At 40.0% G+C, this 13,703-nt stretch overlaps 1 protein-coding gene across 11 annotated transcripts in view; it reads left to right on the plus strand.

The window, feature by feature from the left end:
- Positions 1-13,703, plus strand: part of chd9 (chromodomain helicase DNA binding protein 9) — a 257,884-nt gene that overhangs the window by 172,698 nt on the left and 71,483 nt on the right. For all 11 annotated transcript variants that reach the window (XM_072547352.1, XM_072547351.1, XM_072547350.1 and 8 more), the window contains 5 exons: positions 425-620; positions 2,768-2,935; positions 5,578-5,757; positions 8,925-9,035; positions 9,142-9,338. In XM_072547352.1, coding sequence (XP_072403453.1) covers positions 425-620; positions 2,768-2,935; positions 5,578-5,757; positions 8,925-9,035; positions 9,142-9,338 — 852 coding nt within the window. The remainder of the gene's footprint in view (positions 1-424; positions 621-2,767; positions 2,936-5,577; positions 5,758-8,924; positions 9,036-9,141; positions 9,339-13,703) is intronic.

Here is a 13,703-nt window from a genome sequence, read left to right on the forward strand (position 1 = left end):
CAACCAGGTCCCAATTTGCTAATTCCTCTAAACATACTTTTGGTTGATCACAGAATTATGTAAGCTTCAACTCCTTTGCCTGCCTTATGGCATAGTGACGTTGTAATATTCAGTTTTTTGTTAAGACAATTTGTCTGTGTTGTTAATAATCCTTGGATGTATTTGAATATTTTGGACAAAAATAAACATATCAGTGATTTATAATATATCAGTGTTTTAATTTATCGGTTTCCTTGTTGACCATTTTCATGGTTTTATTGCAGTCATTTCAGTCTTACTGTAGATTTAATGAGATATAAAGCGCACAATATAAAAGTTTGAATTAACAGAAACCAAATATGAGAATGTATGCAAGAAAAATATTTCTGTAAGTAAATAAAGAATGTTTTAATAATTTTTATTCTATGTATAATTTTATTTACAGGTATCCGTATGAGCGTATTGACGGGAGAGTTCGAGGAAACTTACGACAAGCAGCAATTGACCGATTTAGCAAGCCTGACTCTGACCGCTTTGTGTTCTTACTGTGTACAAGAGCTGGTGGATTAGGCATCAATCTAACAGCAGCAGATACTTGTATCATATTTGATTCAGACTGGAATCCACAGAATGACCTCCAGGTAAAGAAAAACTATTTTAGTGGTAGATTAAGTACAGTTTAGAAATTAGGCACCATTAGAAATAGACAATAATGTAAAAAGAAAGTAAACTTTATTTTGCCTAACGAAATAAATAAGCATTGTAAAATTGTATTGGGGAAAGTCCTACTAAAATAAGTAAAGCCTCCACTTGTTAAAAAGAAGCAAAGCTATGTGTACTCAAGTTACTTGATGCATTTCATTTGTTTCCATTAGCCAGTTTCATAATAGAGTCAGTCAAACCCTCCACCAGTCCTGGGAAGACAAAGCATAAGGTTTAATGAGCAAAGTTGCATGTTAGGATGTGAATAGACTATTTAACAGGGCGGAAATCAAACTGCAAAGTATCAGAAGTGAAAATGCACAAGATCCCACTTCCCTGAAATAAAATCTAAGACTATGGATGCTGGCGATCTGAAAGAAACAGAAAAGGCTGGAGAAACTCACCAGGTCTAGCAGAATCTGTGGAGAGAGAATCAGAACTAACGTTTAGAGTCTGATGTGTTTCCTTCAGAAAACATTCTTTGAAAAAAATTTAAGTTCTGAAGAAGAGTCATATCAACTCAGAGCTTAACTTTGTTTCTCTCTCTACAGATACTACCAAGCCTGCTGAGTTTCTCCAACATTTTCTGTGTGTCCCTGAAACATCTGGATAGCGAGTGTGGGAGTCAGTAGCTAGAATTAAACAGCACTGATCAGCCAGCTCATTCTAGATGCAACTTGGTTGTGCAAGGCCTTTGTGATTTCTATCCCAAGAAGGTCTACAGTCACTTGAAACCCAACAAGCAACAAATAGGAATAGGTAAATTAGCAACTCAAATGTGTTCTGCTATTTGGTCAGATCAAGGCTAATATCTATCTCAATTCAATTTTACCCTCCTTGCCCAATTCTTTATATACTCTGACCCTTGAGGAGAAAGTGAGGACTGCAGATGCTGGAGATCAGAACTGAAAATGTGTTGCTGGAAAAGCGCAGCAGGTCAGGTAGCATCCAAGGAACAGGAGAATTGACGTTTCGGGCATAAGTGTGTCCCTTTCCTCATTCCTGAAGAGGGGTTTATGCCCGAAACGTCGATTCTCCTGTTCCTTGGATGCTGCCTGACCTGCTGCGCTTTTCCAGCAAAACATTTTCATACTCTGACCCTTACCCAGCAAATATCTATTGAACTCAATCTGGAATTTCAGTTAATCCAAGATCCACAGCCCTCGGGGGAGGAAGTTCCAGATTTCCATCACTTATGTGATGACGTATTTTATGATTTCATTACCTAATGATCTGTCTTTAAATTTTAAAATTATCTTTTAAACCTGGATTCAACACCCAAGGAAAAGCATTTCTGTCTTGTCAATTTCCTTCATTATTTTAAATACTCTCATTAGCTCATCCTCAATTTTCTTAACCAAAGGAATGGTAAGCAAAGTGTATACACACTTAACCACACCCTCCAAACTTGGAATGGTGGAGAATCATTCAAATCATATCGAAAGTAAACTGCTCCCCTCTCTTTGTCACACTATGCCTGTTCAATTCAAGTGTCGTCTAGTAATTTGATCAGTAAGGCTAAAATGATTTCAGCATAAAGTAAACTGCTTTGATAATGAGGACCAGAAATTTCATAATATAAGTTGCCTAAACAGGTTTTTGATCTTGTAATTCAGCCAATAGCCACAAGGCCATTGAAGAAGCGTCATAATTATTTTTGTTTAGAAATGTTAAGTAAAGGTTTTCACACTGATTCCACTGCATAGTAATGCATGTCTGCATTTGCTGATGTTGATGACTGGATTCGGCTTTGCTGTATTAACTCTCCTTGTCAAACAACAAGGTCAAATGTGTAAACAGGCCCATCAAATGATTGTGCCTTTTTGGAGCTATGCAGAGCAAAAGCAGTATTAATTCTTCAAAAAACAAATTTCACTTCAAGCATTTCTATTAAATAACAATGCCTTAACTAGTAAAGAGTCTGTCTTCCTCACATTTTGTGGAGTTGTACTGTAGTAACTGGATATTTTAGATCACTGTAAGGAAAGGGGGCAAATTGATATGATGAAGTATATGTTGCTCTCCTAATTTTCTAATGTTTAAAATCTGTGATACACTAGCACACTAAATTATCTTTTCATTAAAGGCTCAAGCTCGATGTCACAGGATTGGTCAGAACAAAGCTGTAAAAGTTTACAGACTAATAACTCGGAATTCGTATGAACGGGAGATGTTTGACAAGGCGAGTCTGAAGTTGGGTCTTGACAAAGCTGTGCTGCAGAGTATGAATGGACGGGAAAACAATGTTGGTGGGGTACGTAATGAAAATATTGATTTTAATTCCTATGCGAAATGTCACTTGATGTCCTAAAGTACTTACAATGGAGTGACTAGTCAGATTAACGATACAGTTCATCATTGAAGCTAATTAGTGTTCAACACAAATATGAGGCCACAGATACATTCTGTTTTGTTCAAAAGGCACACAGTATGGAGGCAGTCAGTCCATGTGACATTTTATCAGTTCCTACTTCAGAAATAGAACCAGTCTGACTCAAGGTTGAGATCCAGAAGGACTCTAACCTCACACCTTTAATGCGTTATCTGAGCTAAGATGTCACTTTTTTAAAATAAAATCTTAAATTACCTCAGGAATGTGACTTGAAAGAAGTTCTGGGATTTACATATTAATGAATCGAATCCTGCAACCCCAGTCTAAGTGATGAAAGATTTAACAACAATCTAGGTTTATTCAATACGTTGCATCGGTTATATGACATTTTGATCTTCTACTATAAATTCTGTGTCCTATGATTCTGCCCCACCTGACGAAGCAGCAGCACTCCAAAAGCTTGTACTTCCAAGTAAACCTGTTGGACTATAACCTGGTGTTGTGCGAATTTTAACTTTGTCCACCCCAGTTCAACACCCGCACTTCCACATCAGAATCCAGGATGTCACAGAGTGGCTGCAGGGTTTTCTGAAGAGGGGAGGGTGAACAGCCAGGGTCATGATTCATGTTGGAACTAATGACATAGGAGCAAAGAGAAATTAAGTCTTGTAAGCAGACTTTGGAGAATTAGAGGGGAAGTTGAAAAACAAGACTTCAAAAGTAGTAATCTCCAGATCACTCCCAGTGCCACACCAGAGTGAGTATAGGAATAGAATGATAGAGCAGATGAATGCTTGATGGAGAGAGAGCATTAGATTCCTGAGGCATTTGGACCATTTTTGCGGAGGTGAAAATTGTACAACTTGAACGAGTTACATCTAAACGGAACAAGATATGCATCCTTGCAGGGTGGATTTTAAACTAGGGTGGCAGTGGGTTAAGATCTTGGTAAGTAGTCCAGAGGGGAGACATACTGAAATGGAATTAGAATTAAAACAGAAGTGGGTTAGTCTGGTAGGCAAAGGAAATATAGGCTAGATAAGAAAGAAATTGGTTCAGCCAGACTAAATAGAATATATTTTAATGCAAGGAGACTGTGGAATAAGATGGACAAGCTGAGGGGATAGGCACATAGAGTTATGGTAACAAAACCAAAACAGATTTGACTGATAGATGTGCAGGATTGGTACCTGGATATAGATATTCAGACAAGTTAGAGGGAGGATGGAGGGAAGGGAGAGTGTGCGTTGCAATATTCTTCAAGGAATCAGTTGTGGATGGTGGCAATAAGGAGGGGTGATACCTTGGAAAACTTATCAAGTGAGGAAGTAAGAGAAGTGGGTGGAAGTAAGAGAACACGAAAGGACCAAACATGCTGTTGGAGGTGGTTGTGGAAAAGGTTAAGATAGGGTGGGTATAAAAGTGCTAAATGGAGGAAAGGGCTCTTTACATCCCTTGTCATCTGTGGTTCTTTGATTTTGAACAAATATATTCTGTACACTCACTATTTACTCCTTGAGTGCCCCTTCTGTTCTGACACAGATTTATATGCAAGTAACTGCTCTCAGTGCACTTGGGCCCAATTGTTACTGTTCTGTGGAGGTAACCCAGAGTGTTGATGAGGGCAATGCATTTGACATGTGCCACATGTACTGTAGTATGGCATTTGATAAAATCCTTCATGACGGACTTGTCAAGAAAGTAAGAGCTCATGGAATCCAAGGCAAAGTGTTACATTAGATCCAAAATTGCTGAGAGGCAGGAAGCAGAGGGTGATGCTAGAGGGATGTTTCTGTGACTGGAATCTTGTTTCCAGTGGGGTCCCAAAGGCACCGTACTGAGGACCTTTTTATTGTGTTGTACAGACAAAGCAGAGGAAAATGGAGTACAACCTGGACAAGTGTGAAGTAAAGTGTTTGAGGAGGGCCATCAAGGTCATGTTATACATGGTAAAACCTTGGCAAAATAAGAGGTACCTTGGGTGTGCATATTTGCAAATCCTATGCCTATGAGACATCACCATTCACATTAGGGGAGCAAGAAGAGCAATATCGGCTCTCTCAATTGCTTACTTGCAAAGCTCAGTGTATCTTGAGGCAGCAGCAAGCCTATTGCTAAGCATTCGCATGAGGTGATTGCTTGAGTTTTGGTCGAGGATTGCAAAATGATGTTAACCTGGTGCTATTTATTGCTTTTTACTTCTACAAAATTATATGCTGAATCTGACAAACTCAGTAAAATCTCAAATACTACTTTGCCTTAAACAATAAACAAATTCAGCTTGAAAATTGGATAGTGACCTAGAACTAACAGTTGATATGACAGATTTCTCTTCCACCACTGCGTCAAAACTATTTCGGAATTGTCAGGTCATAGACTTATCAAATATAAGCAGATCAGATTTGTGCATTGAGTTAGCAGTTATAATTGATCCTTAATCACAAGCCAACTTCTAGACAAAATGTTTACATTTGGTGATCTCCAGATGATCCTTGTTAATAGGTTGCTTTTTAAATGTCTTTTCCAAAAGAGTAAGTCTGTTTTAAAACCTATAATTGATGTAGATGCAGCAAATGTCCAAGAAAGAAATAGAAGACTTGCTTCGTCGCGGTGCCTATGGTGCAATAATGGATGAAGAAGATGAGAGTTCTAAATTTTGTGAAGAGGACATTGATCAGATTCTCATGCGACGCACAAAGACAATTACTATAGAATCAGAAGGAAGAGGTTCCACATTTGCAAAGGTAATTAAAATGAGTATCAGATAATTTAGTCCATTGCTGTCACATTGCATTTGGGTGTGTATGGGAAAGATTTCTGCAAAACAAAAATAGACTTCAGGCTAGAATACAGTGTTGGTCTCAATAAGTAGCAATAAAGGCAAAATTTGATTGTGATAGTTTTGTGAGGAGTGACCAAGATTCTTTTGTACTATGTTGTTGATGTCCAGTAGCAAATAGTTTAGATTTTCCTGCAATCAGTTTTGATGATAAAATTAAATGCACTGCAGCATTTCTACATGCCATATTGAAATGCTTTGGTTAAGCTGTGTTAGTGCCATGAAGTTTTGTGTAGAAAGAATCTTAAGGTTCATTTCCCCCTAGAATTAAAAATGTATCATTTTTTATGCCCAGAGTTTCTCTTAAAGCTCGCTGAGCTTCCTATCACATCTCACACAGCACGTTGGCAAATATGTTTACTTCCCTGACCTTCTCTGTTTTTACTTCTTTGTCCCTGTCTTTCACTTACTTCACCCAGCTCCACCAATCTTGTGGCTTGCTCTCTCCCTGCCCTGTTGCTTATGTTCTCACTGGATACCTGCTCTGTTGACCCCTGTACTCTTGTCCTACATCATTAGTTCTTTCAACTATATAAGCATAGGAATGGGAGTAGCCCATTCAGCCTATCAACTCCTCTGCACCATTCAATTAGACCATGGATGATCATCCACCTCAAAGCCACTCTCCTCACTATATCCATACCCTTTGATATCAATTTGCTTCAAAAATCTGTCATTTTCTGTCTTGAACATGCTCAAGGTTTGGATGATTCACCGCCCTCTGAGTGAAGAATTCCTTCATCCTAGTCTTGAGTGATCCACAGCTTACTCTAAGATTATTCTCCCTGTTGCTGACTCAGCAGTCAGAAGAAACATATTATCTACATCCACCCTGTCTCACCTTGTAAAACTTGTACAAGTTTCACCTCTTCCTTGGAAACTTGACTTAATTTCCTCCACCCCTCCTAAGAAAATTCCACCATCCCAAGGATTAATATGGAGAACATCCATTGCACTACCTCTATGGCAGGTGCATCCTCCTTAAATAAGGGCACCAAAAACTATACACAGTAATCCAGGTGAAATTTTATCAAGACTACAAAACTGCAGTAAGAAATCTATACTCCTGTACTCTCCTTATGACCAGTCCACAATTTGCATTCCTAATTGCTTGCTGCACTTGCATGCTTGTTTTATCTACCAAAATGGATAACCTCACATTTATCTGCATTACATTCTATCTGCAAGTTGTAGCCTGTTCTCTTAGTCTGTCCAAGTTCTCTTGAAATTTTCTTGCATTCTCCAAACATCTTGCATTCCCCAAATAACTTGCATTCCCACCCAGTTTGCTGTTAACAGCAAATTTGGAAATATTACAATTGGTATCCACTTCCTGATCACTTAAATAGACCGTGAGCACCTGTGGACCCAGAACTGACTCGTGGTACTTGACTGTTATTATCTGCCACCTTGCCAATGTTCAGTTTTTTCCTACTTCCTGCTTTCTGACTGTCAACCAATTCTCAATCGATATTGATACATTACATCAAATCTCATGTACACTAATTTTATTTGCTAACTTCTGATGTGCAGTCTTAGCAAAAGCTTTCTGAAAATGCAGTTCACCACATTCACTGTTGTTTCTTACTCTATCCAAACTGATGCTATGTCTTGGTCCTTCAATCTAAAATCCTCTCTAACTGATGAACTGATCTCTTCCTTCTTAGGATTGTTATCCCACCTCCTTCCTTTTTCTTCCCCTCCTAAATGCCAAATATCCATAGATATTAAGTTCTCAATCTTAGTTTCCCTAAACTACACTTCCAAATTGACAATTAAATCCTAAGCATTTACCTAATTCAAATCATCAACCATTTTGCAAATGCTGTATGAATTCAGAGTGCCTTTAATTCTGCTAATTGAACATTGTTCTTTAGTCTGACCCTATTTAATACTTGTGCTTCCCCTGTCTTTTATTTTTGCTTTCTACTTCCTTTAGTTTGCTTTCCTTGAATCTGAACTCCTCTCAGGTTCTCCCCCTCCTACCACTTTAGTTTAAACCTCCCTACAACACTAGCAAATCTCCATGTAACCACGTTAATCCTGTCCTGCTGAGGAGCAAATCATCTATTTTGCATAATCCCACTTGACACACTATCCATGATTGGAATTATAAAATGACAAGTTCAAATGAGCAATTCTGAAAATTTCTGTATCTACGTTTGAAATGGAAATCATGCATGTCAGTTTGTCATTTCTTAATTCTATAATTTATATCCATAATGGAAGAAATTGAAACAAGAGTAACACCCAACAATTAGGGCTTCATAGATATTAAGTGCGCACAAGTGGGCAATTTTTAATGAATAGGCAGATGTAAGTTTCCAGTGATATAATGTCAATTTATGACTGCCATTCAACTGGATTGCCTTTCCATAGCTTTAAATTAATTATGTTACTGTAATCAGATTTGTAAAATGTCAATGCACATTGATCAGTAGCTCTAAATGTAAAAATGAAAATTTCCATAATTCATAATTTGGCCATGCTTAAACCACAGACTGATGCCTGTGCAGTTCGTGTATCTTGCTAATTTTATGTGACTCTGTTTGAATGCTTATTTTGACCAACCCATTTCTTAGTCTGCTATTTAGTTTATTTGAACTTTATAGGCCTAATGACTTAAAAGGAACTGTTGCCTCAGTGATCCTGGCAGTTTCACAGGTGTTTTCTGTGTGCTATATTTTGTTTTTTTGAAAAAAAAGGCTTTAGAACTGGACAGTAATTTAAAAACTTCATAAGAAATTATAACAAGATTGAAGAATAGTTGCCAGCTCTTATGTAATTCTAGTGCACATTTAATGAGAATATAGCCCTCATTAACTTACTTTTATATATCACAATTAAAGTATTCATATCTAACCCAGACAACTATAGGTCACTTAGCTCACATCTATCGTTGAGAAGAAATAATTTATAAAATTCTCAAATGTTTGTAAATCAGGAATTCGAGCCACAACTTAACTTTCTGTAGTATAGTTTCAAAGTTGGAAGATGATGCTTAAGGTGATCAATGTTTGGATTCATTTTTTTGAATAATACTTTGAATACTGTTTAATATTAAATTTTCAGGCAAGTTTTGTTGCATCAGGCAACAGAAGTGACATTGCTTTGGATGATCCTAACTTCTGGCAGAAATGGGCAAAGAAAGCAGAAATTGATCTCGAAGCCATACATGGAAGGGTAAATTAGTTTAACATTTGTGTATTTTTGAATATTTCACTAAGGCAACTTCTGAGAATAACCTTTAGTGAAAATTATTTTTAATTTTTCTTTATTTTGCTTACAGAACAGCTTAGTTATTGACACACCAAGAGTAAGGAAACAAACCAGACCTTACAATGCTGCTAAAGATGAGCTGGCAGAATTATCAGAAGCAGAGAGTGATGGTGAAGATAGACCAAAGCTACGCAGGCCCTATGACCGATGTCATGCATATGGAAGAACAGAGTGCTTTAGAATTGAGAAGAATCTGCTAATTTACGGGTATAAAATTTTCCAAGCAATTTTACATAACAGCAGAGTAACAATTAGAAAACCATGTCTCAGATGTTGATTACTTGCATTACCATCAAACAACGTTTTTGTTGTGTTATGACCAAAGTTGGAGTGGTGCACCAACTCATTTTTAGTTCTGGTCCACCTCCTCCTTTGGTTCTAAGTTTTAAATTTTAAAAAAGTGATAGTTTGGCTAGACAATAGGTGCAGGAGTAGGCCATTCTGCCCTTCGAGCCTGCACAACCATTCAATATGATCATGGCTGATCATCCTTAATCAGTATTCTGTTCCTGCCTTATCTCCATAACCCTTGATTCCACTGTCCTTGAGAGCTCTATCCAACTTTTTCTTAAATGAATCCAGAGACTGGGCTTCCACTGCCCTCTGGGGCAGAGCATTCCACACAGCCACCACTCTCTGGGTGAAGAAGTTTCTCCTCATCTCTGTCCTAACTGATCTACCCCGTATTTTTAAGCTGTGTCCTCTGGTTCGGTACTCACCCATCAGCGGAAACATGTTTCCTGCTGCCAGAGTGTCCAATCCTTTAATAATCTTATATGTCTCAATCAGATCCCCTCTCAGTCTTCTAATCTCAAGGGTATACAAGCCCAGTCGCTCCAGTCTTTCAGTGTAAGGTAATCCCGCCATTCCAGGAATTGACCTCGTGAACCAACGCTGCACTCCCTCAATAGCCAGAATGTCTTTCCTCAAATTTGGAGACCAGAACTGCACATAATACTCCAAGTGTGGTCTCACCAGGGCCCTGTACAGCTGTAGAAGAACCTCTTTGCTTCTATACTCGATCCCTCTTCTTATGAAGGCCAGCATGCTATTAGCCGCCTTCACTACCTGCTGTACCTGCATGCTTACCTTCGTTGACTGGTGTACAAGAACACCCAGATCTCTCTGTACTGCCCCTTTACCTAAATTGATTCCATTTAGGTAGTAATCTGCCTTCCTGTTCTTGCCACCAAAGTGGATAACCATACATTTATCCACATTAAACTGCACCTGCCATGCATCTGACCACTCGCCTAACTTTTCCAGGTCACCTGGTAATCTCCTAACATCCTCATCACATTTCACCCTGCCACCCAGCTTAGTATCAGCAGCAAATTTACTAATGTTATTACTAATACCATCTTCTATATCATTAACATATATTGTAAAAGGCTGCGGTCCCAGTACTGATCCCTGCGGTACCCCACTGGTCACTGCCTGCCATTCCAAAATGGAGCCGTTTATCACTACTCTTTGTTTCATATCAGCCAACCAACTTTCAATCCAAGTTAGTACTTTGCCCCCAATACCATGCGCCCTAATTTTGCTCACTAACCTCCTATGTGGGACTTTATCAAAAGCTTTCTGAAAGTCCAGGTACACTACATCTACTGGATCTCCCTCGTCCATCTTCAGAGTTACATCCTCAAAAATTTCCAGAAGATTAGTCAAGCATGATTTCCCCTTCATAAATCCATGCTGACTCTTACCCATCCTGTTACTACTATCCAGATATGTCGTAATTTCATCCTTTATAATAGACTCCAGCATCTTTCCCACCACTGAGGTCAGACTAACTGGTCTATAATTTCCTGCTTTCTCTCTCCCACCTTTCTTAAAAAGTGGTACAACATTAGCCACCCTCCAATCCGCAGGAACTGATCCTGAATCTATCGAACTCTGGAAAATAATCACTAACGCATCCACGATTTCTCAAGCCACCTCCTTCAGTACCCTGGGATGTAGACCATCAGGTCCCAGGGACTTATCAACCTTCAGACCTAACAGTCTCTTCAACACCAATTCCTGGCAAATATAAATTCCCTGAAGTTCAGGTCCTTCAGCCACTGTTACCTCAGGGAGATTGCTTGTGTCTTCCCCAGTGAACACCGATCTGAAGTACCAATTTAATTCTTCTGCCATTTCTTTGTTCCCCGTAATATATTCCCCTGTTTCTGTCTTCAAGGACCCAATTTTAGTCTTAACCATTTTATTGCCTTTCACGTACCTAAAAAAACTTTTACTATCCTCCTTTATATTACTGGCCAGTTTACCTTGCTACCTCATTCTTTTCTCTGCGTATTTCCTTCTTAGTAATCCTTTGTTGTTCTTTAAAAGCTCCCCAGTCCTCCGTTTTCCCACTTATCTTTGCTATGTTATACTTTTTCTCTCTTAACTTTATATGTTTCTTAACTTCCCTCGTCAGCCACGGCCGCCCATGCCTCCTCCTAGGATCTTTCTTCTTTTTTGGAATGAACTGATCCTGCAACTTCTGCATTATACACAGAAATGTCCGCCATTGTTCCTCCACTGTCATCCCTGCTAAGGTATTGTACCATTGAACTTTGGCCAGCTCCTCCCTCATAGCTCCATAGTTCCCCTTATTCAACAGAAATATTGTCACTTCCGATTGTACCCTCTCCCTCTCAAATTACGGATTGAAGCTTATTGTATTATGGTCACTACTTCCCAATAGCTCCTTCACTTCGAGGTTCCTGACCAATTCTGGTTCGTTGCACAATACCAGATCCAGAATTGCCTTCTCCCTGGTCGGCTCCAGCACCAGCTGTTCTAAGAATCCATCTCTGAGGCACTCCACAAAGTCTCTTTATTGAGGTCCAATACCATCCTGATTCTCCCAGTCTACCTGCATGTTGAAATCCCCCATAACAACTGTAGTAACATCTTTGCAACAGGCCAATTTCAGCTCCTGATTGAACTTACATCTGACATCCAGACTACTGTTTGGGGGCCTGTAGGTAACTCCCAAGAGGGTCTTTTTACCCTTAGTATTTCTCAGCTCTATCCACACTGACTCTACATCCTCTGATTCTCGGTCCCCCCGCACCAGGGGGGGATCCCTTACCAACATGGCCACCCCACCCCCTCTGTCTGTCAGTCTGTCCTTACGATAGCACGTGTAGCCTTGAATATTCATTTCCCAGGCCCTGTCCACTTGAAGCCACGTCTCAGTTATCCCCACAATATTGTATCTGCCAATTTCAAAAAGAGCCTCAAGCTCATCCATCTTATTTCTAAGGCTTCATGCATTCATGTATAGTATTTTTAATTTGTTATTGCCCTCACCCTTCCCATCAACTCCTATTTCACTCAACCTTACAGCATGATCCCTTTTTGAGTTTTCTGTTTTATTGATACAGTTTTCTTTCTTGACTTCCCTTGTTTTAACTTTCCCTCCAATTTCCTTCTTAAACATCCAGTTTGTCCCCTCCCCCCGCTATTTAGTTTAAACGTAGATGTGTTGCAGTAGCAAACCTCCCTGCCAGAATGCTGGTCCCCAACCTATTAAGGTGCAAACCATCTCTCTTGTAGAATTTATGCTTACCACAAAACATACCCCAGTGATCCAAGAATTTAAATCCTTGCTTCCTGCACCAGTTCCCCAGCCACACGTTCAAATCCATTATCTCCCTGTTTCTGGCCTCACCAGCCTGAGGAACTGGAAGCAAACCGGAGATAACCACCTTGGACGTCCTGCTTTTCAGCCTTCTTCCTAGTTCTCCGAAGTCCCGCTGTAGTATGTTCCCCCTCTTCTTCCCGACATCATTGTGCCGACATGTACCACCACCTCTGGCTCTTCACCTTCGTCCTTGAGGATTTCCTGCACTCTGTCTGTGATGTCTTTAACCCTGGCACCAGGAAGACAACACACCATCCTTAAGTCCTGCCTGCTGCCACAAAAACCCCGGTCAGTTCCTCTCACTATGGAGTCCCCTATTACCACGTCTCTGTGCGATGTCAGACTCTTCCGCTCTGTCTCCACGCCAACCTTTGATTGACAGACCTTGCCGCCTTGCAGACTGGCAGTGTCATCTATCTCTACTGTTTCCAAAAGATTCAACTTGTTCCTGACAGGTACTTCCCCCGGGGTCTCTTACACCTGTCTCCTCTCTGCCTTCCTCATCATCTGCTCTCTTCTGGTACGATTGGTGTAATAACCTCGCTAAAGGTCTTGACCAGAAAGATCTCGTTCTCTCGGATGAGCCTAAGGTCCTCATCAGTGCTGCAATATGCTCTGTCAGCAGCTGAACGTGCACACACTTTCCACACTTATATGAGCCAGACACACCAGAGTCGTTGACCTCCCACATCAAGCACGTAGCACACTGAACTAGCTTGGTAGTCATGTCTTCACCCTCTTGAACTGTGGCGTAATCACTTCACTCGACCTCCTTGTCAAAGCCTCCTGAGCTAAAGCCTCACTCTTCAATCCACAGGAACTTCCTTGGACCCTGTTTCTGGAGCAAGTCTGTGGACTTTTAATTTAGATTAGAGGAGGAGGGAGGGAGGCCCTACTTTGTAGGACCTGGGGTCTAGAACACACCCACTCAA

This window comes from Chiloscyllium punctatum, chromosome 26, assembly GCF_047496795.1.
Source record: "Chiloscyllium punctatum isolate Juve2018m chromosome 26, sChiPun1.3, whole genome shotgun sequence".
NCBI classification, from domain to species: Eukaryota; Metazoa; Chordata; class Chondrichthyes; order Orectolobiformes; family Hemiscylliidae; genus Chiloscyllium; species Chiloscyllium punctatum.